This window comes from Oryzias latipes, chromosome 15 (assembly GCF_002234675.1).
Source record: "Oryzias latipes chromosome 15, ASM223467v1".
NCBI lineage: Eukaryota > Metazoa > Chordata > Actinopteri > Beloniformes > Adrianichthyidae > Oryzias > Oryzias latipes.
The window spans coordinates 3,302,747-3,330,616 of record NC_019873.2 but is presented as its reverse complement, the minus strand read 5'-3'; the positions used below and the strand labels follow the sequence as shown (position 1 = coordinate 3,330,616).

General features: G+C 42.1%; 1 protein-coding gene across 1 annotated transcript; it reads left to right on the top strand.

Annotated features, from left to right (window-relative positions):
- Window positions 1-278: 278 nt before the first annotated feature.
- On the top strand, window positions 279-27,870 carry LOC101163025 (insulin-degrading enzyme-like). Its single transcript, XM_023963161.1, has 24 exons — window positions 279-782; window positions 3,637-3,844; window positions 4,470-4,639; window positions 6,499-6,621; window positions 6,799-6,911; window positions 7,057-7,219; window positions 7,331-7,423; window positions 7,543-7,634; window positions 8,565-8,645; window positions 8,802-8,905; window positions 9,546-9,648; window positions 9,745-9,867; window positions 12,441-12,523; window positions 13,144-13,288; window positions 15,570-15,680; window positions 15,793-15,913; window positions 22,711-22,802; window positions 23,151-23,262; window positions 24,761-24,928; window positions 25,033-25,305; window positions 26,306-26,367; window positions 26,875-26,947; window positions 27,019-27,086; window positions 27,166-27,870. Exons 1-24 carry the CDS (start codon window positions 623-625, stop codon window positions 27,259-27,261), a joined length of 2,937 nt encoding a protein of 978 aa, XP_023818929.1. The 5' UTR covers window positions 279-622; the 3' UTR covers window positions 27,262-27,870.

The following is a 27,870-nucleotide window of genomic DNA, read 5'->3' as shown; positions in this document are numbered from 1 at the left end:
TTATATTCTAATAAGAAGTAAGAAAATTCGAAGGACAGTAGATATAAAACTAAAAACGGCTTGTCTGAATGAACCATGATAATAGAGTTCTTTCCTGACGGAAATGTTTATCTGTTATCTGCTCTTCATCTTCATTTGTTAGGATCAATCATTTCCTGTCATAGGTTTGATTTCCAAAACTTCTGTTTCTTTTCTTTCTGTTTTTTTTTTTATTGGATATTTTTTGCTATTTGGTAAAAGTTGTGCAGTACCACATTGGATCTGTTTTTTTCTTGATTATAACTTTATCTTTACCTATTAAATATCTTTCTATACATCTGGCTGAGCCTGGGTGCTGCTAACGATTTTCTCTTTCAGTTTCATCAAGACTCCCGTAAACTAGATGCCTTGAATATTTCTCTTCTTTCGCTTTTTAAGAATGTTTACTGAAGAAAAAGAGAATTTTAGGATCATGACAACAACGGAGTTGGACTTTCTATTTTAAATTCTCCCACAATGAGCCAGAAGGCCCTAACAAAGTGGAAACAGTTTTTTCCTTTTCCGTGTAAGTTTTGGGGATGTAGGTGATCCCATTGTGGGCTGTTTTCCTCCAGACCAGCAGGAGTCTTCCTCAGCCCTCGTGATGATCGGTCCAGCAGTGAGGAAGGTGGTCTCTGGTGTCATTAGTTCTTCTGAGGACAGAAGGACGTACAGAGGCCTGGAGTTATCCAACGCTCTGAAGGTCTTACTAATCAGCGACCCGGCGACGGACAAAGCCTCTGCTGCTTTGGACGTCCACACAGGTAAAGGCTTCTTATGTCTTTGGTCTTTTATTATAGTGATACATCATAAAAATTTCACTTAATTGCTTACTGGTCTATTTTCAAAGCGCTCCCAGTAATTTTTTATTCATGATTGTCGTTTGTAGCCAAAATCTAAAGTCCTGTGTCTTTTAGTAGGACATAGTTTCTGCAGAGCGGCAGGAGTTCATTAAAATTCACCTCTGAGTTGTGAGTTGGACTGTTGGCATAAAGTAAGCCCATCCCCACCTCCCATTACCCATCTGTTCATTTACTCTCCCACTAGCTTACAGCTCCTCACACCCCCAACCTGACATTAGTGGTGCAACAAAAATGTCCATCAAAATCAGATCTGTCCATCTGTTCAGTTCTGAACCAGATTCCAGCTCAGACCAGGAAAACAAAGACGTCCATGGATCCGTCTGTCTGACAGTGGATGATCAGAATGGAGCAGAGCATAGAGACTGTGACCCGCCTGCAGCATATTTTCTACGTCACAAATAAACTATATTTCCAGCAGCATTTTCTAATCTGCTTCTGATTCACAGCAATGTGAATAAAGAAATACTCAGAAATGCTGTTTTAGGCTTAATTTTATTTATTTATCCTCCGTCATCAGAAAAATGCTGCAGGAACATGTTAGAAACACCAAAACGCCATTTTCATCAGGTCTTTAAAATGAGCATGACAGCTAAATCAGATGGACAGTCTGGTTTGTGACGTTGTGGATCTGAATTAAACCTGACAGAATGCAGACGCTGTCTCTCTATCAACATTTATACCATGGTCCGGGTGAATACTCGATTCTGATTGGCTGCTGGGTGTGCATTAAAACCTGATGACTGCACCGTGAAAAAATAAGTTCCGGTCAGCTAGCTTAAATGTTTTGTATCGCTGCGCCGGCTTCTTTAAAACAACCTTTAGCTTCATCATCTGGACAAAAATAAGCGGTAAGAGGAGAACTTTTTCACTGAACTGATGCTTTATTCAACCCATCGGGACGATCAGCATATATATATATATATATATATGTTTATATATATATATATATATATATATATATATATACATCGCCCAATCTTGACTGCAGCGCTGGTGCGCCGCATCACGTAACAAATAGTCCGCTTTTTGTGAGAAAAGCGATCCAAATCGGATGAAAACAAGAATAAAGGACTAAAAACTGGTTCATATGTGTTGCTTTTGTAAGTGACCATGGTAAAGCGGGTTAATGGCCTTCAAAGTGTGCGTTATCACTTTTTAACGCACTTCGAGGAAGCAACCATCCGACGCGAAGGCTTCCACGGCGTGCGTTAAAAAGTAGTAACGCACACTTCGTCGGCCATTAACCCTTACGTAGCTGTTAGCAGATGTTTCTTTCCCAAGCATCTTTCAGGTTTCTTGATTTTAAATTCATGATGGTGTGAGGACATAATGTATTGTTTTTTTTTTTCCTTTCATGTTTGTTGTTTTTTTTCAGTTTAGAGACACTCACTGTCCAAATGGATGTTTTAGCCTGAGCTAGGAGGATTTCTGTCTTCTTTGTCCCTCCTCTCTGTAATCCATTTGCCTTAGAGCCAGGCAAACCTGTTAGAGTAGTGATTTGTACAAACTCACTCCAGTGAAAGTCTTGTTTTTGCTGTTTTTAACATGTTCTTTTAATAATAACAAGAATGGATTGGATTTATCTGTGCTTTTCCAGACGCTCAAAGCTCTTACGATGTATTCATTATTCATTCACTCCTCATTCATATTTGGTGATGGTAACTACTGATGTAGCCACAGCTGCCCCGGGGCAGACTGACAGAGGCGTGGCTGCCAGTTTACCCCCACTGACTATGAAGGTAGAAATGGGTCTAAATGGACGAACTTGTAGATGTAATGGGAGGACTTGTAAAACAGAAAGTGAGAACTTGCGCACCAGAAATCTGCTTCTGTGTGTAAAAATCTTCTGCTGTAAAGTCTGACCAACAAAATGACAGCTGACAAATTCCCATTTGCATGTGTTCATTTAGAGTTACAACCTCAAATCTGTGATTCCAACTGCTCAGATCTGCTGCTGCGTGTGCACGAATGTGAAATGTTAGTAGACGTATGATTCATAATAAAGCTGCTCACCAAATATCCTGTACTGACTAATCATGACCCTTTTGTCCGACTACAACAAAGATTACAGCAGACTAGTTTTTGGTTAGCTTCAGTATCTTTATTGAGCATTTTTGACCAAAAATGATCCATATTTAAATTTGAAAAAATTCTTTAAAATAAACAAAGTGAATTTATGACATAATCTTTTTTGTGGCAGGACATTGATCATGGTTTGGGGACAATAGCTTCAGTATCTTAGAGTTTTAAAGCAGTTGTAGCGCACTCGTGATCCGCAGCATCAGAATGTGCTGCCATTTCTGTTGGACCGCTGATGTTAGGTTGGGGGTGTGGGAGACTGTAAGCTAGCGGGAGAGTGTAAACAGATGGATGATGATCAACTTAGAGATACATTTCTATTGAAGTCCTGCTGCTCTGCAGAGACTATGTCCTAGAAAACGACACAGGATGTTGGCAACAGACGGCATAATCAGAAGTATTGGCCACTGCGAACAGTTTGAGAATGGATCCAAAGAGGCTGGTAGTGGGACTTTAAGGATAACCTGGTTGCATGCGCTCATGATGAAAGCCTCAGAAGCTTTCTTAGTTTTCCAACATGTTAGAACGTCTGCCTGCTTTGTGCTCGGCTAGCAAACCCTAGAAAGTGTAGCTGCTCTTACCCGCTAATGAATAGTTATGTATGTTGGTTTGTTTTTGATCCCATAAATATTCCCACCCAGCTCATTTGATGTGTGGAGTGTACTGTTCCCCTCAGGGTCTCTGTCAGACCCGGACAGCGTCCCCGGCCTGGCCCACTTCTGTGAACACATGCTGTTCCTGGGAACGGAGACTTTCCCCGAGGAGAACGGGTACGAGGAGTTCCTGAGCCAGCATGGGGGGAGCTTCAACGCCTTCACCAGCTCAGACCACACCAACTACTTCTTTGATGTATCCCATGAGCACTTGCAAGGAGCTCTTGATAGGTACTTTCAAAAGTATTTTCCTTTCATACGCTTATAGCTCATTTTTATCAGTTATTACTGATTGTTCCTCTGAATAAAAAGCTTTATCACTGCTTGATGAGAGCATATTTTGGAGTTTAGAGCTGTTTTCTGTGCCTGAAGTATGGTTTACTGTTTTGATGCGCAATACTTTAGGCGCTAATTTGACACCATACTGAAGGAGATGTCAGCTTGCAGCTTCGGCATTTATTGTTGATACAGGCTGAACACAGCAAACAGACACAAACCCTCAGAAGATCCTTTCTGTCGGTGGACTGAAACAGACGACACAAACTTTCAAAGCCTCTGAAAACGTCAATATGACCACAAAAACAAACAAATCTGGAGGAAGTCGAACCAAAAGCATTAAAAATTCTTTCCAATAAGATAAACGGCTGCTTGCTTGAGTCTTTTTTTATTGTTTCTGCTCTGAAGCTTGCATGTGCTTTGCATGTCTTCATTTGCATGTCAGTTGAGTCGACCTTCTCTCCATGCAAATGCATTTAATCTGTGCATGATAGATGTTACACAGCCAGCTTTACTGGATGACGATGCTCCAAATGCCAAATCTAACAAAGAAACTGCCATCTTCTGGATGTGGGTGCAGGTTTGCTTCGTTCTTCCTGTGCCCTCTGTTTGATGAAAACTGTAAAGTTCGAGAGTTGAACGCTGTGGACTCTGAGCACCAGAAGAACCAGATGAACGATGACTGGAGGCTTTTTCAGCTGGAGAAGGCAACGTGCAACCAAAGACATCCGTTTAGTAAATTTGAAACAGGTCAGTGATTCTACTGGGCCTCATTCAAAACAGCAACACAAGGTTTTTCAGTGGATCAGATTCTGACGGAGTGGATGTTGGATGAAAGCGTTGCTGCCTTTCTGGCCCTGCAGTGATCAGAGGCCTGACGGTTGGTTAATGCAATAAGCAGAAAGCTTTACATTGGAGCATCTCACAGTAATATTTATCTCCGTACTTCTGTTCATTTCAGTTCATTTTGAGCACGTTTTAGTGGTTCCTAAAGAGAAAACCCATTGAAAGGAAAAGCTAGTCTGCTCTTCTCAAAGTGAACATTAAGGCCGCATTTACACTGCATGGTTCAAGTGACCCAATTCCGATTTTTTCCTCTCATGTGGCACAGCTCGGATGTGACCGGTGAACGTGTAAGCAGGAAAAGGGCTCATGGATTCCGATTTTGTCAAATCGGATACAGGCCTCATTCATATGCGGAAATAAACCGGATACGTGCGTTTGCGTGTGCCATGTAAGCAGACAAATCGGATATTCCCCAGTAAATGCGTGTCGTACGTCAGTGACGTAATCTCAGGACACCACCAACGGAGATCACATGACTTATTAAGGTGCTTCTGTGCGCTGATTTTGCTGTTCGAGGACAGCTGGAGCCCCATCAGCGTGTTATCTTTCAGCCATAGGTTTCAGACCGTAGTCAGAAACTGCTGTTATTTTGTGTCCGGTCCCGGTCGGGGCGCAAATATAACTAATCAAGCGGGACACCGTTGCTCTGGAACAGGCTAGAAGCCGTTTATTTCTTTGCTTGTGTTGCGGAGTGGGGGCGTGTATGATGGGGACCGCGCGTGCTGTGTGTGTGTGTGTGTGTGTGTGTGTGTGTGTGAGGAGAGGAGAGGGGGTGTGAGCGCGGAGCGGGGGAGTGTCAGAGAACCGTAAATCAAAAATAAGGTGTCTCCCCCAAAAGTTTTGGAGTCTTTCTTAACCCACTCTGGAGGCTGAGGGTTCAGAACGGAAAAGTGAACCCCGAAGGAGAATCCGCCTTTGGCCCTGGAGAAAAATCTCCCGTGCGCTTCTGACCACGGTCGGAAAAGAGAAGTCATTGCGCAGGAAAGGTTCAACACTTGGATCAAACTGTTAGTACAGCACAACGTCTGCAAACACTTCCTCATTCAAAACTCAGAGAGAGCACATAAGCCGGCCGAGCAGCCCCCCTTTTTCCTCTCCCCTCTGGAGCGCCCAAGGCAAAGCCTCCTTCGTCGCTGAGTTGTCACCATGACAACCGCAGTCACAAAGTCCGAAGGAGGTCCGCGGAAGGCGGAAATGCTGCTACGTAGTCCTCAGAACGTCTACGTTTGATAGTTTCAGCATTGTGTAGTGTAAATGCAAAAATCTGATACGGGTCACTTTTAAAAGATGATGTAAGCGGGTCGTCAAAAAAATCGGATATAGTCAGAAAATCGGATTTGGGCATCAAGACCTGCAGTGTAAATGTGGCCTATGACACTTCATTGTTTCAATAAAAACATTTTTGAGCCACAATAGCTCCTTCCATTCTTCATTTCCCCTCTTTTTTCATGTTGTGAGCACAGTTGACTGTATTCGGTTCATTTCACTGAAGTACATGTGTTATATTTCTGTTGGTTTTTCTGTTAACTTTAGCTGTGGTTTTGGAAAATAACAACAGTTTTTATCCTGGTTTTACCTTTGTCTCATTAACATGTTCTTTTTCTCTTTATTGCCCTTAAAAACATCTTTCACTGAAGTTTATGCAAAGCTCCACACAGTCAGAGACTAACGATTAGATTTCAGTTTGTCACAAAAGTCGAGGTAGTTTGTTTTTTATCAGCACAAGTTTTTTTTTAATCCAAATCCATTTGGTATTTTTCTAGGTAATAAATGGACTCTAGAGACCAGACCATGTGAAGAAGGCATTGATGTCCGTCAGGAGCTGCTGAAGTTCCACTCCACGTATTACTCTGCTAACCTGATGGGTCTGTGCGTGTTAGGACGAGGTGAGACTTTACATTAATGTTTACATCTCTGACAGTATTCATTCTGCCTTTGCAGCGGTTCATTTAAGGTGAAAATAGTCGGGATATTTTAGATTATGATGAAACAATTTCCATCTTTATGCTTTTCTTTAGTTTCTAAACCATATGCTGTCTTCGTCATTTCCTTAATACCTTTAGAGTCACTTGATGAGCTCATGTCTACAGTGTTGAAGTTGTTTGGAAAAATCCAGAACAAAAGTGTCCCCATCCCAGAATTCAAAGAGCACCCATTCCAGGGAGAGCAGCTGAAAGTAAGTCGTTTGTTTTTTTTAAAGAACCTTGAACGCCTCACGATGACTTCTTACTTTCAGACAGCAATTAGGTCCTTTTTTGTATAAAAATGTTCAATTTTCCTTTTTGAAATGTCAGGAAATTCCTGTTTCTTTTCTTTTTCAGCAACTCTTCACCGTGGTTCCAGTCAAAAACATCAGGAAGTTACACGTGACCTTTCCGATCCCAGACCTACTGAAGTATTACAGATCAAAACCTGGACACTATGTGGCTCATCTGATAGCTCATGAGGGACCTGGAAGTCTGTTTGCTGTTCTGAAATCAAAAGGTACACATGCTGCAGAAAACCAAAAGGGTTCTGGTGATCTACATCTGATTCTTTGTATGTCTAGACATGCTTGTTTTTGATCTGTGACATGTTTATCCATTAAATGTCCAGGCTGGTTGGACTCTCTGGTTGGAGGACCAAAGGAAGGAGCGAGAGGTTTCATGTTCTTTGTGGTGAAAATGGATTTGACGGCAGAGGGCCTCTGTGAGTAGCTCGTTTGACTCTGTCTGCTGCTTTTTCATTGCTTCAGTTTGCTTGGTGTGCAGAAATCCTTCCCATCTGTGCGCAGAATACATGCAGTGAACTGTGATCTGCTGTTTCAGTGCACGTCAATGACATCATCCTCCACCTGTTCCAGTACATTCACAAACTGCACACAGAGGGGCCGCAAGAATGGGTGTTTGAAGAATGCAAGGTTCAGTTCATTCATAATTATTGTTTCAAAGGGACAACTTCACCCTGGTTACCTGTAAATACAGCGGAGGAAATGTTTGATCTGTTGCTGCTTTTGTAAGTTTGCCCAATTAAAAAGAAATTCACAGTCTGTCATCATAATGGTAGGTAGGCAATAAGAGTATTTGGTCTCCTAGTAACCATAAAGGCTGCATTTCCACTGCAGGTCTGAGTTTTGAATCAGGAAGTGTTTGCAGACGTTGTGCTGGACTAACAGTTTGATCCAAGCAAAGACATAAACGGCTTCTAGCCTGTTCCAGAGCAACGGTGTCCCGCTTGATTAGTTACTGTTTGCGTCCTCACTGGGAAACATACTTCTATCAAGATCATGGCGCGTCCAAGCCAGTCTCTGGACCTCTATCCTGTAGAAAACATATGGAGAGAGCTGGAGCTCAGAGTTGCCAATGATGTAGAAGTCATTCATAAAGAAGAGTGGAGCAAAATACTTCCTGTGTGCAGAAACCTGCTCATCAACTACAAGAAACCTCCAACATCTGTGCTGATCATAAGGGTTTTACCACAAAGTACTAAGTCTTTGGTTCAAATACTTCTTTCTCTCAATGAAATGCAAATAAATGTATATCAATTCTTTAAAGGGAAATTCTTGATTTCCTATCTCTCACTGTTTAAATGAACATACCATAGGAATGTCAGACTGTCAAACCTACAAAATCAGCAAATACTTATTTCCTCATCTTAGTGACACTTTATCATAAACCAATTCAGACCTTCCAACAACTACATTTTCCACACATGAATTAAGTGAAATGAAGATCTGAGCTCATGGCCATGCTGCAGTGTTCATGGAATCAGCTGTCTGAAGTGTTTGCTTTTGGATTTTTTATTCTGCGGCTCCTCTTGTTTAACCTGTTTTCTCTCCATTTGCTGGCAGGAATTATGGAGAATAGACTTCAGGTTTGAGGACAAGCAGCGCCCCCGAGACTACACCTCTAAAGTGGCGAGTTTACTGCATGTAGGTTTGCTTTTGGTGGGTTATTTTGAAAGAGAGAATTAGGACAGAATGTAATGTCGGCACTACCTCCCATCCTCAGAATACCGGCCTTCTGTTAAGCAGCACTGGTTCTAACTGGACAGGGACATGTGTCACACGTTTCTCTTTGTGTTGCAGGACTACCCTCTGAAAGAGGTTCTCTCCGGAAAGCACATTTGTGAGGAATTCAGGCCAGATCTGATTCAGATGGTCCTGGAAAAGCTGACCCCTGAAAATGTCAGGTCAGTGAGGCAAGAATGAGCCTTTGGTCACACAAAGAAAATTGTGAAGCAATAAACATATAGTGGCCTTTATAGACAGAGTAAACAGCTTAACTGATCTGATTTTACTGTCAAATTAGGTGGGGGCCAAACATGTCAGGAAGTAGGACAACCTGAAACCTCCAGCAGATCCAGTCCAGTTAGTGGTGGTTATGAAGTGGGATTTAGGTCTAGAGAGAACAGAAAGTGGATTCAGCATCCTGCACATTTTTTTAGATAAAGAATCCTAAAACCCTTAAACCCAGTGAGGAAAACCACTGAAACTGGCAGACGTGGTGGAGATAGAGAATGGAGCTGTAAAGGGGGATAAGACAGCAGGACCATCCAAATCCTCTGTCCTGATCCTGTTGGAAAATACAAATTCCAAGAAGAAGGAGTGGGAGTGAAACTGTTAGATCTCTGTAAAATATATAACAATATATATGCTTCCTTCTCCCACTGCAGATGGCTAATATCAGGGCTTAAAAAAGAAAGGGCTTCCAATCTGCCTGATGTAGAACTGAAACAACTTGTGAATGATGTCTCTGTTGCAGCACTTGACTGCAGTTTTAGAACAGACTGGGTGCAGATGAAGTCATTCTATGAATGCGACTGTTTCCAGAGTGACAGTGGTGTCAAAGTCATTTGAAGGACAAACGGACAAGACGGAAGAGTGGTACGACACGCAGTACAAGCAGGAGGCCATTTCTGAAGAAACCATCAAGGTCAAGGAAATACTATTTAGTCTGTTTGATTATTCTGCTGCATTCATCTGTAGAATCTGCAGCTTATTATATACTGAATATACATTTTTATTTCAGAAATGGTCAACTCCTGGCTTAAATCCCAACTTCAGTTTACCCAGAAGAAACGAGTTCATCCCAACGAACTTTCAGATTTACCCTTTGGAGGAAGATTCTAGTTCAGGTCCCACGCTGATCAAAGTGAGTGTTTGATTGCTGATCAACAGCAGCTAAAACTGGAGTGCTAGATCCATCCATCCACCCACCCATCGATCCACACATCCCCATCTGTCCATCCATCCATCCATCCATCCATCCATCCATCCATCCATGCATCCATCCATCCATCCATCCATCCACACATCCCCATCTGTCCATCCATCCATCCATCCATCCATCCATCCATCCATCCATGCATCCATCCATCCATCCATCCACCCATCCATCCATAAATTCAAATTCAAATTAATTTTATTTATAAAGCACCTTTCATGTAGAACAGACAGCTCAAAGTGCTTTCCATAAAAAACAAACAAGAATACAATAAAAACAAACCCCACATATGAAATAAAATCATTAAATAAGCCCCTCATAATAAAACACACAAAAACAAGCACAAGTAAAAGATAAATGACAGAGATTAAGAAAAGAGAACCCAGAAGGCGCCCTGTCCTCCTGTTGGCCGGGGTGTCAGCATCTATGCAACACAAGCACAACTCATCCCCAGCACCCCCCACCCCAGAGACCCCCAACCCTCCGGCCCAGAGCATCAAGAGATGCCAGAGGACAAGCATGGCCAGAATCTCTTGGAGCCCGAACACTATCACCCCCGCCAAGGGTGAGAAAACACTCGTAAACAATCTAAAATGTAAAAGTAATAAAATAAGAAAGTTAAAATATAAAAACAGGTAAAATATGCAAATATTAATTCAAATAAAATAAGATAAGATGATTTAGTGCCTAAAAAAGTAAAATATAAATTAGAATAAGTTAAGATATAAAAGGACTAAAAGACATTAAACAAATAAATATTTGATAAAATAGCATATAAAATATAAGAGTAAAGATACCACGTATAAGATCTAATTATATTCTTTTTAAAAACCTCAACAGTGGATGAGGCCCTCACATCCTCAGGCAGGCTGTTCCACAGACGAGGTCCGTAGTGTCTAAACGAGGCCTCGCCATGGATTTTTGTCTTGACTCTAGGGACCATCAGCAGGCCCGCGCCTGAGGATCTAAGGCAGGGGTCGGGAACCTTTTTGGCCAAGAGAGCCATAAATGCCACATATTTTTAAATGTAATTTCGAAAGAGCCATACAATAATGTAGTGTCCCTTTCCCACACTGAGGCACTGAGACTTAACCTCTTTTAAGGTTCTTTATTCTGGTTACTGCAGACCGCAACAAACGCCGTACAATTAATTCAGCAACTCCTGAATCTCTCCCGCCGGGACGACAGCGCTTCTCCCAACTTTATATTCCCTTCCTCCCGCTCCAGCCCCTCCCATTTCCCTTAATCGGCCCATAGCTGAACCCCATTGGTCCAAACTACCTAACAACAGGCTGAGCGACAGAACTGAGGGCCAATCAGATCTCTGCTTGATCGATGCGTTCCATGAACTCCAGAACTTTTAACGCGGCCCAACAGCCAAGTTTAACTCAGTCCGCAACAATATGTTTAAAACTAAATATTCAAATGAATGTCTGCATTTGATGTAATTTCAACATTTATAAAGTACAATAAGTCTGTGGATTCTTTTTAATAACACTGTTATTCTGTTGCTAATAAATGATGAGTATTTCTCGTGGTAGTTTTGCAGATGGTCTAGTCTGGTTGATACGTGGTGAGTTTCTGCTTCATGCAGACGTTGAGACTTTAAACGTGATCGTAGGTCTGAATGTTCTATAGATGTGAGACAGATTGATCACATGCAGACATGGAGCCAAACGCACACTCACACGCTGCAGTGAGTGACAGGCAAAATGCAGTCTTGGTTACTTGATTGACGTGTTTTTCAAAGCTAAGTTCTGCATCTAAAATCACACCGAGGTTCCTTACTGGATCACATATTTTCATAAAGTTGGTTGACAGATAAAATTGGACCCTATCTCTCTCAGCTTCAGAACCAATCCACCCACCCATCCATCCATCCATCCATCCATCCATAAATCCATCCATCCATCCATCCATCCATCCACCCATCCATCCATCCATCCATCCACCCATCCATCCATCCATCCATCCATCCATCCACCCATCCATCCATCCATCCACCCATCCATCCATCCATCCATCCATCCATCCATCCATCCATCCATCCATCCACCCACCCATCCATCCATCCATCCATCCATCCATCCACCCACCCATCCATCCATCCATCCATCCATCCATCCATCCATCCATCCATCCATCCATCCACCCATCCATCCATCCATCCATCCATCCATCCATCCATCCACCCACCCGTCCATCCATCCACCCACCCACCCATCCATCCATCCATCCATCCATCCATCCATCCATCCACCCACCCACCCATCCATCCATCCATCCATCCATCCACCCACCCGTCCATCCATCCACCCATCCATCCATCCATCCATCCATCCATCCATCCATCCATCCATCCATCCATCTCATTTTCAGAAAGACTGGTCCCTGAGATGATCAGATTTATACCTAATAAGGCCATGACATGTGACAGCTGTAAAATGAAGAGTTTTAGAGAATTTAAGAATATAAAAACAGGATGGTTCTTTTTCCTTCAGAACTCTCCTTTGAGCAGAACGTGGTTCAAGCAGGACAACAAATTCTGTCTCCCCAAGTTGTGCCAGAAGTTTGCTTTTTTCAGGTGAGTCATTGATAAAGAGGAATCACGTAGCTGTAAATAAAGCTTTCATTGGACTGATTCACTTATCCCTGCTTCCCATCTGTTACCATTACTTTAAAGTGTTTATTGTGACCATTTTCTCTTGGCTGCTCAGGTTTTTGAGTTATTTAAGAGCTAATGAATAGAAAGTTCATATCCATTTACAGTTTCACAGCATTTGCAACACTGCAAATAAAACTAAAACTGAATCATTTGAAATTTGAAACATGGTTTTCTCTGAATTTTTCATTGATGTATAAATGAGATTTTTTCTTCAGTTTATGTTTCTACTGTGTCTTGATGGTAGATTGGTCATTTTTATTTGCTGGACAGTCCTCTGGTGTTCTAATGATGCTTATTTACAGTGTGAACAGATCACAGCCATGAATATATCAGAATAAATACTTTCTTGGGATTCACTTGATTCTGTTGTTTCCATCATTCTCCGGTTGAAACAGACATTGAAGTTGCATACTGGTCACCAGGTCCATCAGCTGTTCTGATTGTGTTCATGATGGGTGTTTATTTTACCAGAGAGCTAATGCAGCTCCTGTGTTTCTTTGACTTGTCCTTTTTGTGTTTCTCTTTTTTCCCTTCATCAGTCACTACATCTACACAGATCCTCAGCACTGGAACATGACGGAGTTGTGGATCAAATTGCTGAAGGATGATCTAAATGAGTTTACATACCCGGCTCTCTTAGCTGGGCTGGAGTATGACATCAGCTCACAGAGGAATGCCATTACTGTGAGTAAACTATCTAAAGTTTGAAGGAATCTGAGAATCTGAGTGTCACAAGTGCTTCTGGGAAATGTGGATGTATTGAAGACTGGCGCATTCATAACAACAAAACATTTGTAAAATGCCTCAAATGCTCATGCTTACGATCAGCTGTCAGAGCGATGAACGTGGGCGACAGAAGGTAAATTGTCCCAGAAATGACCCCCCCCCCCCCAAAAAAAAGACAACAGTCCTCTGCACAGTCTTAAAAGTGGACTAACTGACACTAAACAAACTGTAAAAGAACAGCAGGTACATAAATGACTGGAAGCAGACATAATTAAAAAAAATCAATCATCTGCTAGTTAAAATACACATTTACTTTAGAATTTTAAAATCCATCAAATGCATAATTTAAAATATGATTTGAAATCAAACGTCAAAGATAAAATGAAAACATATTCACCGAATTGGCTCAAAAAATGACAGGCACACAGCGTCCTGGCCACCCACTAGAATTCGGTACTTTGCCGGGAAGCTCCGCCCCTTTTAATTGAAAGGATTTGATGCCAGAGCCACACACCCCAGGTGTCACCCATCACATAAGTTTAACTGTTAAGGAAATAAATAGATGCATATAGTATTTCTCAGTCAAGATAATACCAGCATGCAGAGCCTCAGAAAAGTGTTACATGCTTTCCAACTTAGTAACCTAAAACCTATTTTAGGAGTTAAGGGTTTGATTTCCTGTAAATGTCATCCAGAGAAGCTTCATTTCTGCTGCAGGTCAGACACAGGAAGCTCAAAGAACCCCTTCACACATGACACATGACAACAAGCTAAGGATGCTTTACCAACCACTTCTAGACATGTTTGTTTATAACTGCGCATTGAGAACACGTGCCTGTCACACGTATCTGTCACATGTACCTGTCACACCTACCTGTCACATGTCACATGTGCCTGTTATACGTACCTGTCACACTGTTACACATACCTGTCACACGTACCTTTCACCCTGTCACACGTACCTGTCACACGTCACATGTGCCTGTTATACATACTTGCCACACGTACCTGTCACCCTGTCACACGTACCTGTCACATGTCACATGTGCCTCTTATACGTACCTGTCACTTATACCTGTCACATACACCTGTCACACGTACTTTCCATACGTCACATGTACCTGCCACATGTACCTGTCACCATGTCACATACACCTGTCACACGTACCTGTCACATGTACCTCTACGGGGGGTTAAACACTATGGGTACTGTGGGTTTTTGTTGGGTCCTGAAGGAGCAGCCACTTCTTAAGGGAGCACAGGTGTCTTGAAGTTCTCGTCAGGCTCATAAGGGACGTTATGAAAATCCAACGTACCACTGTGCGTGTGGTCAGTGTATCATGCGCACAAAGTAAATCTTTACTCGTAAGTGTAACTGAAGTTCCACGCATTTATGACGTACATGTGATGCTGTTGTACGGTGCCCTTACATGGACTCTAGTCATAAGTGAGGAGCTACTGAGCGCACATGAATGCTGCAAGCTTGGGGTGTTCAGGTGAGACGGAGATGTCCACACAAACTACTCTCTGATTGTCTAATTTCCTAATTTCTAACAGTCAGGCTGCACACATGGAGCGCACTTATATAAGCAACACTGACAGGCTCCTCACACAGTCTGCTAACCTTTTGGTCGGTTAAAACCATGAAGTCCATACAACACGACTCCATCTCACATACCGCACCCTTACTTGCTCTTGCATGTTGTATAAGTGTTCACTACGACCCGCCGCCCGCAGCATTCTCATAGAAAAAAATGTGGATAAACATTTTCTCGATGCACTCACTGAGCGCTCTACGATCTTGATGTTTAATGCGAGCCACCTGTATGCCCCGTTTGAGCTTCTTTCACCTACAGGCAGCCCGGTTCCACACGTAAAGGCAGTTGTGACTGAGGCTTTAAATGTGTCATGCTGGGACACAGTGGTGTTGGTCTGAGTCCGATCTTATTCCCAGTTCATTTGAATGATCTGTCGTGTTTAGTCCATGTTCTGGAAAAACTGGAATGTTCTGCTATATGTCTATCTCTGTTGAGCTTCCAAATGTTTATAGTACTTGTTTCTGTTCTTAAAAAGTACTTGTTTCAACCTTAAATGTCACTGGCTTGGAAAATTGCTTTACATCTATTGTCAAACTGTAATTAACAGAATTAAACGAAGACCATTGACTGGCTTTTGTGTTTTGAGGCTGAACATAGAAATATTTCATTAAAAAGACTCCATCTTCTGTGGCTTTTTGCAGGTCTCCATCAAAGGTTACAGTGATAGACAGTCCATCTTGCTGAGGGAAATCGTCCAGAAAATGGTGACGTTAAAAATAAACCAGCTGCGCTTTGAAATCATTAAAGAAGAAGTAAGTTGTACTGCTCACTGTTTCAGCTCTTTCTTTGAACTTTATTCAAGCTTACAGAACACATTGATACAAACCCTGCAGTTCTTTAGGGTTTATGTCGGTCTCTTCTCAGTACCAGAGGTATTTGAATAACTTTGGGGCTGAGCAGCCTCACCGACAAGCCATGCATCACCTTGGCCTGCTGATGACGGAGGTTGCTTGGACCAAAGATGAACTCCTTGATGCTTTGGAAGGTGGGGCCCTGCTTCTTCCTGTCAGTTTCTGCTAGAAACATTACATGTAAAGATTCCCTACTGTCAGTTAAGTCAGATGTGGAAAGAAAAACGTTTACAGACAATTGCGTTAAAGGAAACAATGATAGATACAATTCCATCTAGAATTAAGGAAACTGGTAAAACTTCAAAGTACCAAGCAAAACTAAAGTTGTATAGGAAAATTGAGTTTAAAGAAGTTATGTTTGGAACTACTGGTAAAGTTGATCCGGTTAGACAAAAACAATATTTGTTAGTCCCAGACTCTGCAATTTTTCCCACTTTCCCACTGTCCAGTATAGATAGATACACTTAAAGTGTGAGAGACAGAATGTAAAAAAAAAACAACCTAGCAAATCACATTGCTTGATTTTTATAGAATAGAATAGAATAGAATAGAATAGAATAGAATAGAAGAGGCTTTACTGTCATCGTGACATGTTCCCTACTCAACTAAATTCCAGAGAGTGTTATTCTGTCACATATCCAGAAAAGTAATCAACACAACATTTTAATATGCACTAGAAATACTAAGAACAAACAGTGAAGTTGGTTAAAATAATTTAAGGCAAAATTTAACAGAAAGAACTACCCTGCCCTTATACCTGTCCACTTACTGCACATTTTCCATTCCAGTTGCCCTCTTGTGTGGGTGTATGTATTTATGTGTGTGGGTCTGTCGGTTGAGTGTGGTGATGGTTGTGGGATAGAAACTGATGATGGAAAGCGGAGATGTGACCATGTCTTTGAGATCTTCATAAGCAGGTTATTCTCCTCACACTATCTGGACAGCCTCTCTACTTCAACCCTATAGGCCCCCTCGACCTCTTCAGTGATGAGTCCCACCATTACAGTGTCATCTGCATACTTCACAATGGTGTTACTGTGGTAGGTGGGGCACAGTCATACGTGTAGAGACTGTAAGAGCACTGAGCCGTTGTAACCTTGCGTTCACCATATTACATAGTTTGGTCAACTGATTAGTATAATGATGCAGAAAATAGGAATTTGGTCAATAATAGAATTTTATTTCAGTATGTTGTAATGTAACCCTGGTTGTCAATGACAGAGATCAAATGTTTCCTGTTGGTCTTCAGTAGGTTTGCACTGTAGTTGCTAATTTGGTCCATTCCTCCAGATCTTGTCCAGAGCTGAAATGTTTCAGGGCTGTTGTTCCTTCCACAAATTTTCTATTGGACTGAAGTCCTGATCACTCAAGTACCTTGAAAAAGTTTCTTACATAACCACTCCTTGGTTGTCCAGGTGATGTGTTTGAGATCACTGTCATGCTGGAATATCCAGCCATGTTTCATCCTCAATGTTCCCACTGACAGAAGGAGGTTTCTGTCCAACAACTTTTTCCGCAGAACAACTTGCTCAATGACAAATGTTTTCTTTGTCAATGTGTGTGGTAATCTTCTGTTTGTATTGTGTGTGATCTGGGCTAATGTGATGTGAGAGGTGCAAGGAGTCACTATACAATGGGGCAAAAAAGTATTTAGTCAACCATCAGTTTAGCAAATTGTATTTGACTTTCAAATTTCAGCCAATCAGATCAACCAGAAAGCTTACCGCCCCCAAGTGACAAAAACGCTTCTTAACACTGCGTGCAAACCCAGGAAGCGCGCAAAGCGGAAGTGAGCGCACAGGATCACCGCGGGCTCGCTCCGTTGGAATTACGCCTGCACGGTTGTAAGGTTCCTCAGTCAGTTCCTGAATACACCCGCTCAGTTGTCTTTGCACTCATTCAATTTATGGCAGCCGTGAAACACCATACATTCACAACAATTACAATTTTAAATGTATAGTTCATGAATTTCAATTTCACCTTATAAAAGATAAAAAGTTTAAGGTCCCAGGTAATCTATATGCTAGCACAAAGAAGCCACGTGCTACAGGGTTCCTGATTCCGCGACGCGGCACTGTGACCAATCTGGGACTCTGATCTGGTAGTGACGTGTGGGTGGCGTCCGCTTCAAAACATGGATGTACCAACTGCTGTAAACATGATCAAGAATGGGTAATTACTAATTGTGGTTTGTGTCCGGTCAGATTAATATGAGTCCTAGACGGACATTTATAGGAACAAAGATATGAAAACGTCTGGAGCAAGATTTGCGAGATTTGCACCGCTTTGACATTTCGCACTGAGGTTATACCTATTGTTGGTGGCGGACGAGCGCTAATAAACAGTAAATACACAAAAGAAGAAGAATCTTTTCCCTGTTGCTACCTGTATTTCTGGCGCTGGTCCTGTATGTCCAACACTGGCTGGATGCACGTTCATAAAACTGCCTAGAGTGCGTCCTTGAACGCACCACACGTGGTGGTGTGAATGCAGCATGAAATTTAAGTTTGTATCTGTCCTCTATGGTTGAGAAAGGGGTGTACCGCCTCCTAAAGTTCCTGTTGTGCTTTGAGATCCCAATGACTGTGGCTGGTGGTTATTATAATCATTTAAAATGACCACCAAAAAAAAGCGTCGACAATCTTTTTATAGTCGATTAGTCAACGTCAATTCATTGACAGCCCTAGTGACCAAATACTTACATACACCATTATTTACAAATTAATTCTTTAGAAATCAGACAATGTGATTCTCTGATTTTTTTTTTAAATTCATTTTGTCTCTAATAGTTGAGGTTTTCCTATGATGATAATTACAGGCCTCTCTAATCTTTCTTAGAGAGAGAACTTGCATAGTTGTTGGCTGACTGAATCCTTTTTGCCCCACTGTGTGTGTGTATAAAAAAACACGTCCCTCTCATCCTTCCAGTGGTGGTTTCTTACCCAGAGGCCCGGGAGTTTGAGGCTCCTGCAGTATCTTAGCTTTTCCTAGCACTGTGCTTTTCTGGACTGAGAGGTCTGAGGTCTATCCAGGTGTCTGTTGTAGCCACTCCTCCAGCTTGGGGGTTAATGCTCCGAGTGCTCCAATTACCACAGGCACCACTGTCACTTTCACTTTCCATGCTTTCTCCAGTTCTTCTCTGAGTCTCTGGTATTTCTCCAGTTTCTCATGTTCCTTTTTCCTGATGTTCCCATCGCTTGGCACTGCCACATCCACCACAACAACTTTCCTCTGTTCTTCATCCACCACTACAATGTCTGGTTGGTTCTCCATTACCATCCTATCAGTCTGTATCTGGAAGTCCCACAGGATCTTTGCTCTGTCATTCTTCACCACCTTCGGAGGTTTTTTCCCATTTTGATCTTGGGGTTTTCAGTCCATATTCTGCACATATGTTCCTGTATATTATTCCAGCCACTTGATTGTGGCGCTCCATGTATGCTTTCCCTGCCAGCATCTTACACCCTGCAGTTATGTGCTGGATTGTTTCAGGCGCCTCTTTGCACAGCCTACACCTTAGGTCTTGTCTGGTGTGGTAGATCTGAGCCTCTATGGCTCTGGTGCTCAGCGCTTGTTCCTGGGCTGCCAGGATGAGTGCTTCGGTGCTGTCCTGTAGGCCAGCCCTTTCTAGCCATTGGTAGGACTTCTTGATATCAGCCACTTCAGTTATGGTCCGGTGGTACATCCCATGCAGGGGTTTGTCCTCCCATGAGGATCTGTCCTCCAGCACTGTGTCCTCTGTTCTCCATTGCCTGAGACATTCACTGAGCACACTGTCATTTGGGACCTTGAGCTTGATGTAATCATGCATCTTGGATGTTTCATCCTGGATTGTGGCTTCTACGCTCACTAGTCCTCAGCCTCTTTCCTTGCGGCAAGCATACAGTCTTAGGGTGCTGGATTTGGGATGGAACCCTCCATGCATGGTGAGGAGCTTTCGTGTTTTAACATCCGTGGCCTGTATCTCTTCCTTTGGCCATCTTATTATTCCTGCAGGGTATCTGATAACTGGCAGTGCGTGGCTGTTTATTGCCCGGGTCTTGTTTTTGTCATTGAGCTGGCTTCTCAGGACTTGCCTTACTCGTTGGAGGTGTTTAGCTGTTGTGGCTTTCCTTGTTGCCTGCTCCAGGTTGCCATTTGCCTGGGGAATTCCAAGGTACTTGTAACTGTCCTCGATGTCTGCTATTGTTCCTTCTGGGAGTGAGACCCCTCCTGTGTGGACTACCTTGCCTCTCTTAGTCACCATCCGGCTGCATTTCTCGAGCCCGAATGACATCCCAATGTCAGTACTGTAGATCCTGGTGGTGTGGATCAGGGAGTCAATGTCACGCTCGCTCTTAGCATATAGCTTGATGTCGTCCATGTATAGGAGGTGACTGATGTTGGCCCCATTTCTGAGTCGGTATCCATAGCCAGTCTTGGTGATTATTTGGCTGAGGGGGTTCAGACTTATGCAGAACAGCAGTGGGGACAGAGCATCACCTTGGTATATCCCACATTTGATGGACACTTGTGCAAGTGGCTTCCCATTGGCTTCAAGGGTGGTTTTCCACAGCTTCATTGAGTTTCCTATGAAGGCTCTTAGAGTCCTGTTGATGTTGTACAGCTCCAAGCATTCAGTGATCCATGTGTGGGGCATTGAGTCATAGGCCTTCTTGTAATCAATCCAGGCTGTGCACAGGTTGGTGTGTCGTGACTTGCAGTCTTGAGCGACTGTTCTGTCGACCAGGAGTTGGTGTTTGGCTCCTCTGGAGTCTCTACCAATGCCCTTCTGTGTGTTACTCATGAATTGATCCATGTGCTTATTTATCTTGGTTGCAATGATGCCTGACATGAGCTTCCATGTTGTGGAGAGACAGGTTATTGGCCGCTAGTTGGATGGGACTGCACCCTTTGAAGGATCCTTCTGGATCAGGATCGTTTGTCCTTCCGTTAGCCATTCGGGGTGAGTCCCGTCTCTTAGCAGCTGGTTCATTTGTGCTGCCAGGCGCTCGTGGAGTGCGGTAAGCTTCTTTAGCCAGTAGGCATGTATCATGTCAGGGCCCGGTGCTGTCCAGTTCTTTATACCTGAGACTCTTTCTTGGATGTCTGCCACTGTGATGGTTACTGGATTCTGTTCAGGGAGGTTGCTATGTTCTTTTCTCAGAGAGACCAGCCACTGTGCATTGCTGTTATGTGCTGTCTCTTTTTCCCATATACTTTTCCAGTACTGTTCAGTTTCTAGCCTTGGTGGGTCTGCTCGGCTGTTTTGACCCTGCCACTGAGCGTACACTTTTGCAGGTTGAGTTGCGAAGAGCCTGTTTATTCGTCTGGCTTCATTGTCTCTTGTGTACCTCTTTAGGCAGCTGCTCAAGGCTAGGAGCCTTTGTTTGGCAGTTTCCAGTGCTTCAGGTATGGACATCTGGCTGTATCTCTTAGGTTCTTGCTTTCTCATTGTACCTCTTTGAGCCTCTGTCAGCTTACTCACATCCTTCCGAGTTGCCTTGATTTTGGCCTCTAACCGCTGCTTCCATGGTGGGTACTGTTTTCTTCCATGGTTGCTCTTGTAGCCAAGCATCTCAAGGATCACTGCTGCTGAAGTGTAAACCAGTTCATTGGTTTCTGTGATGGTTGTGGTAGGAATTGCCCTCAATGCTTCATTCACAGTTTCCAGTAGACTTTCAGGCGGTACATCACTTAACCGTTGCAGCTGGTGTCGGGGTTGCCTAGTGTTCATTGTAGACATGATCTTGTTTTTCAGGTCAGTTGCTGCCTTGCTCAGCGTAATTGTGGTTGTTGGGGCTGTGTACCCAAACTCAGGGTGGGAGTGTGGTATAACCTCCTCTCTGACCTGTTGTTCTGGCTCTCCCGTGGCATTGTATTGTATCGCTTCAATCTCAAGTTGTGATAGGAGTTGCCGTTTGTGTATGTTAGAGCATTGGGCTACCAGTTGTTTGGCAGTTAGCCTTGATTGTGGGTTTCGAAGCATCCATTCATTCCACATTCTCTGCATGTAGCCTCTCTGGGTGGGATTACTTGAGTAGTAGCATTCTAACAGAACCTTGTTCTCACATCTAGTCCATTTCCGTCTTGTTCCAGTAGCCCACTTTCCATCAGGGTGCTCTGGTCCCTCAGCACCTGACGCAGACCTTGTTTGGCCGGGTGACGTCTGAGCCGGCATGACATGTGGTTCATTGTCTCGCAGCTTCAATACTGTTGTGTCAATAAAAGCTGCAGACGAACACATTTCTTTAGCATGTTAACATAAAGGCTGTAAATATTGTGGCCTGGGACTTGCTTCTTCCTCTCTTCTCAAAACATTTTCCTTCCGTTTCGTTTCTGCTTATCCTGTGGCATAAGTGGGGTAGCCGTGGTGCAGAGGTAGAGTGGTCGACCACTGACTGACCTTACCCGCCCATGCATTGGTCCTGGTGGCTTTAGGTTGGCGGCAGTGTGTGAATGTGTGTGTGTTCACAGGTGAATGTGTCTGTGACTGCAAAGCACTTTATATAGAAAACGCTGTAAAAGTATACGCCATTTATCATTTTATCATTGATGAATCTCAACTATTTTTTTTTTTGCTTCAGGCTTTCATTTCATCTGCAGCACTTGCCTGAAGCATTCATCCTTATCTGTTATATTTTTTAGGACTAAGTTTTTACTGGAAATTCTCTAAATCAAATGAGGATGACCTGCAGAATCAAACCTGAAGTCCCTGCAGCTCAGATTTAAGGTTTTAGACTCATCTGTGGCTGGCATAAATATTTCCTTCGTATGCATCAAAACGGCTCAATTTCTATGAGTAAATTTATAGCTTTAATGATGAATTAACCTGTCTTATGAGTGTACTAATGAACAAACATGCTAAACAGAATAAAATGTTAAAGCAGTGACTCCTTCTCTTGACGTCAGTGTGAGAGAATCCATTTTTGATTCATGATCTGTGTTCCAGATGTGACCCTCCCACATCTGCACATCTTCCAAACTCAGCTGTTGTCACGGTTACATATTCAAGCCTTATTTCATGGCAACATCACTAAGGAGGTTTGTTTAAAGTTTTTATCGTTGTTATTGAAATATCTGTATAAATTCACAACTTTTATTTTTAACAGGATTGTTGCTTTTCATGTCAGTGTCATATGTTTAACATGCTTTTTCCCTCTGTGACATTTATAGTTTTGCATGCTAAAGAACTATCTATACCTCTAGACTACAAGTTTCGAAGACTGTATCTAAATGAATGTACTCAACAAACTGTCTGACGTTAGGCCACGTGTTAAGCTGAGGCTGGGACACGACTGATTGTCCGGAAACTGTAACCCGGTGTTTGTAATTCCTAGTCCTATATTTGAACTGCTGTGTTTAATTTTGTCTCCTGCGTATCTTCTCTAGTCTGCTCTTACCATGATGCAAATGGTGGAGGACACACTCACTGAGCATGCTCACACAAAGCCCCTCCCTCCACATCAGCTGATTCTTTACAGAGAATTTCAAGTTCCTAACTGTGAGTCTTTTCCAAAATACGCCTTTATGTCAAATAAAAATGCTCTTTTTTTTTGTTAAAAGTTCTTCAGTGAAAACAAATTGTGCCTACGAGAAAAGCCTTCATAGCAGCTACCTCTGTTTTGGCCATTCAAGCTAACTAGCCTTTCAAAAAACAATGCAGTCAAGTAGAAACAATAAAACACAAGATCCATGTCTCACTCTGCAGTACGGTGGCCGAGAACCGCCATTGCAGCAAAAAAAGGAAACAGCAAAAACGAAAGTAACTGCAAACAAAAAAGAGATGCAAACAAGAGAAAGTCACAGCAGAAGTGAATCGGGGACTGTTTTGCCAGTGACACCTCTGTCTGCCAGCTAGCATCTGTCGGAGCTTGCTTGTTCCGCCGGTGGACAAAGATCCACTGCAGGAGGAGAAGGAAAAGAAAAGAAAAAGCCGTTTGGCGGATTGATTTTTATTTTTGAGTCAACAAATGCAGCTTCATTGTGAAAACGAAAAAGGATTTCTGGTATTGACTTTTATTTTGAATTATGAGACAGATATGCTTCCTTACACATAAAGCGCACTGCTATGCAAATAAAAATGCGTGACACCAGGGGGCGCTGTTTCACAATTTTATTGGAATTCCGATAGAAAAACAGCATTTTACTATGCAAAAGATTTGAAGTTACTTTACAATACATTTAAAGCGAACCATGTTTTGAAATTATATTTTTTAATATTGAATTGTAAATAACTAAATACATTGTAAATTGAATTATAACATCAAAAACCCACAACAATTTAAAGTGCAATTCATTTTGTTTTATTTCATATTTCACTTTTTAAATTGTCAAATTGAATTCTAAATTTCATTATTGAATTCCAAGTGACAAAATATCTTTTTTTATATTCCAAGCCTGAATTGCAGATGAAATTTCATATTTCTTAGAATTATGACTAAAAAAATAATAATCTTTCACCCCTATAAATGTACACTTTACAGATGAACGACCTCCAAATCAAACTAGATTTCATAAATTCGTTTTTAAACCTCAAAAAGAACTTTTTGGTTACCAAACTTGTTTTCTGCTGTTAAAACATCTGTCTGACAGCATCTGCGGGCGTAAATTTGACTTTCTTTGGGGTGAATTTATTTTATGAATTGGAGCAACTTTGTGCACAAAAGTGTGAAAGTTTCTAACAGAATCTGTGGATTAAATCTTATTGAATTTTACAACTCTGTAAATACCTGCATACTTATCTCTGCGTCGTTATTTGTTTGTTTTTTTGTGTACATAAAATCTATAAAGCTTGTAACTGGTATTTAGTCAGTTCCCACACACCTGTAGTTTGAATCCTTCCATTCTTTAGTTTGTTTTTATGACGACAGATGTGGCTCATCATATCTTTTCAAGCACTTGATTTCTGTAGAATGAGTTTAGAGAACATTTGATTAATGAACATTGAAGCTTTATTTTAAAAGACAGTATTAACTTGTCTTGCACTTTTCTCTTCTCAGGTAGCTGGTTTGTTTACCAGCAGAAGAACGAGGTCCACAACAATTGTGGCTTTCTGATCTACTACCAGACAGACATGCAGAGCACCCACAGCAACATGCTGCTGGAGCTCTTCTGCCAGATCATCCATGAGCCGTGTTACAACACCCTGAGGACCAGAGAGCAGCTGGGTGAGACCACCGTCAGCAGGAACATTTTGAAATCCCAAGTTTTAATCCAAGAGGTAAAGCTCCATTTTTAGCTTCCGTGAAAGATGCACCTGCTCTGCTTCCAGGTTACATAGTGTTCAGTGGACCTCGATGCGCTGAGGGAGGGCAGGGCTTGCGGCTGATCATCCAGTCAAACGAGGAGCCACTGTACCTGGAGAGCCGCGTGGAGGCCTTCCTCTTTTCCATAGAACAAGCTTTGACGGAGATGAGCGAGGAGGTCTTCCAGAAGCACATCCAGGCTCTGGCCGTCCGCCGCCTGGACAAACCCAAGAATCTTTCTGCTGAAAGTGCCAAATACTGGGCTGAGATCATCTCCCAGAAGTACCATTTTCACAGAGGTCAGTGCCGTGGACTGTCCTCATGTTTCTGGTAACAGGGTTTATTGGCTGAAAGCTACTCCAAAACGGGGTTTGGGTATTGTTTAACCCTTGTGCTTTCCTATGACCCCACCCTTACATTGACGTGTTCTCCCTACCATGACAAAGGTGGATAAAGGTGGAAAGATTTCATGTAATCCATGGACACCAGTGAAGATCACAAATCATTGAAGAAAAAAGGTTCAGAGCACTGTCTAGTGGGTCTAGATGACCCAACTCCCAACGTTAAAGGGCCTAGGATAGCACAAGAGTTACAAAAACTAGGAGCTTCATTTCCAGAAGAAAATGCAGCGTTGAATGCTGTACTGCTGAATAAAAATTAAACTTAAAGGGTAATAAATGGCAAAAATAAAAATTAAAGAAATAAATGATCAAAGTTGCCCATAAATAAAGCAAAAGCAGCACAATAATAAAAAAGAGGTTTTTGTGAAAAATGCCAGAGCCGGGTATCGAACCAGCGAGCTTTTGCACCAAGGTTTCCCCATGTATTTCAATGGAGGCAGAAATCCTGGAATATCTGGAAAAGTTCAAAGATTTAAAGGACTAAAAGTCACAGCTGGAAAAAGCTGAAAGAGCTGAACATTTGAATAGTTGAACGGTTAAAATAGATGAAAAACTGTAGAAGGAGTTTAGCACCAAAAAATGGTGGACGATACTGGAATAAAGAGAAACAGGAAAACAACGGTTGAACGCTTGACAGGACTCAACCAACAAGTTCTGCCGTAATCGGTACTGTTCGATCACAGGTAGGCCGGCCAGGTGCTGCTTAAAACTATCCAAAAGTTAACCGTTGTCACCCCTCTTCTTCAGTGTAGAGTCTGAATGAATGTGGGTTTTCATTAAAGTCAATATTTTTGTTTGCTGAGTAGAAATGTGTATAAAAAGATCTAAACTGAGTCTGAAGCTGTGGGGTTGTTGATTTGTGAAAATGCTGACATTTGTGTTTCCCCTTCTGTTGCAGACAGCGTTGAAGTAGAGCATTTGAAAACGTTGACAAAAGAGAACATCATTGAGTTCTTCAGAGTAAGTGGAACAGTCATGTGATGCCTGGATGCACGGATCAGATGCACATGTCATGCATACCTGAGCTCACTACGTTACCATGAAGGACAACATCTGTGTGCAAAGATGTCATAAAAATGTTCAAACTTAATTTAGAACTTTATGGAAGTACACGTCTTTACTTTAAAGTCCCTCTGTGATCATCTTTTGATCTAAATAGATTCCCAGTGGTCTTTTCATTATAATGATGCCGTTTTTAGCCAAAATCCAAAAACTTGTCGTTCTCTAGAACATAGTTTCTGCAGAGCGGCTGAATTTTATTAGAAATTCACCTCTGAGTTGTGGGCGGGACCGTTGGCACTTGCTTCTGAGAGCTCTCCGTTTACACTCGATCTTACAGCCCCTTACAACCCCCTGACATTATCGGTGCAACAAAAATATTGGAGCCATCCAGCCGTAGGTTTTTGAGCCAGAGGCCAGCTTTATTTTTAAACCAGCAAATATTTCTCATCTACTTTGTGACCACAGGAATGGCTGGCAGTGACGGCTCCAAAAAGACGCAAAGTTTCTGTGCACGTCCTGTCCAGAAAGATGGATCCATGTGAGTACAAGTGGAGACTTCATTTGCACATGAGGCTGAGTTAAGCTTCTACATGACTTTGTTTGAATTAGGTCCAAAAGGGGCAGAGCTTCATTCCCAGAAGGGTGTCAAATTGACTCCTGCTCCCTCTCTGCCACAGGTAACTCATGCAATGTTTTAAAGCTTCCACTGAATTCATGGCCTCTTTCATCCAAGGGAAACATCTTTGTTCTCTGCAGCCCACTTTGGTTCAGGACGTGACGGGGTTCAAGAGAAGCCTGCCCCTGTTTCCACCAGCCAAGCCTCACATCAATGTCACGACTGTCAAAGTTTGATCAATCCTCTGAATGAGTGTCTGCTCGACAGGGGGACATAGGAATGGCTGTTTGTTTGAGGCATCTGATTGGTCAGTTTATAACTTGAAGAACGTGGACTAAAGAAAAAATATCATGAAAAAGGCATCAGATCAAAAATGGTTCTTCTGACCAATAGAATGACTAAATAATTGATGTGTATATTTTGATGTGTATTTAATAGTTAGGTGCTGTTGAGGACTTTAAAGAATGTTAGCTCCTCCATAAAGGTTTTTATTTATTAGGTTTATATTTGCTGAAAACTGTTACTCACTATTCACTGTGATACAAAAAGGATTTTGTTCTAATTTCCAAAATGCACAATACGTTGTTCTGTTGACCAGTCTTTTTTCAAACGGTGATATACATTGTTATTATATTGTTGTTGTTGGTATTTATATAATTATTATCTGTTTGTGTCATATACATTGTATTCTAATTATTAACATGTTTGAAACTAATTTAATAATATATATATTTGTTGCATTATGGTTCCTTTTGAAAACATTGAAAAGTTTCTATTAATATATTCATGGATTGGCAATAAGCATTTTGAATAAAACCCAGCAGCCGCTGTGCGTTTAGTTGCAA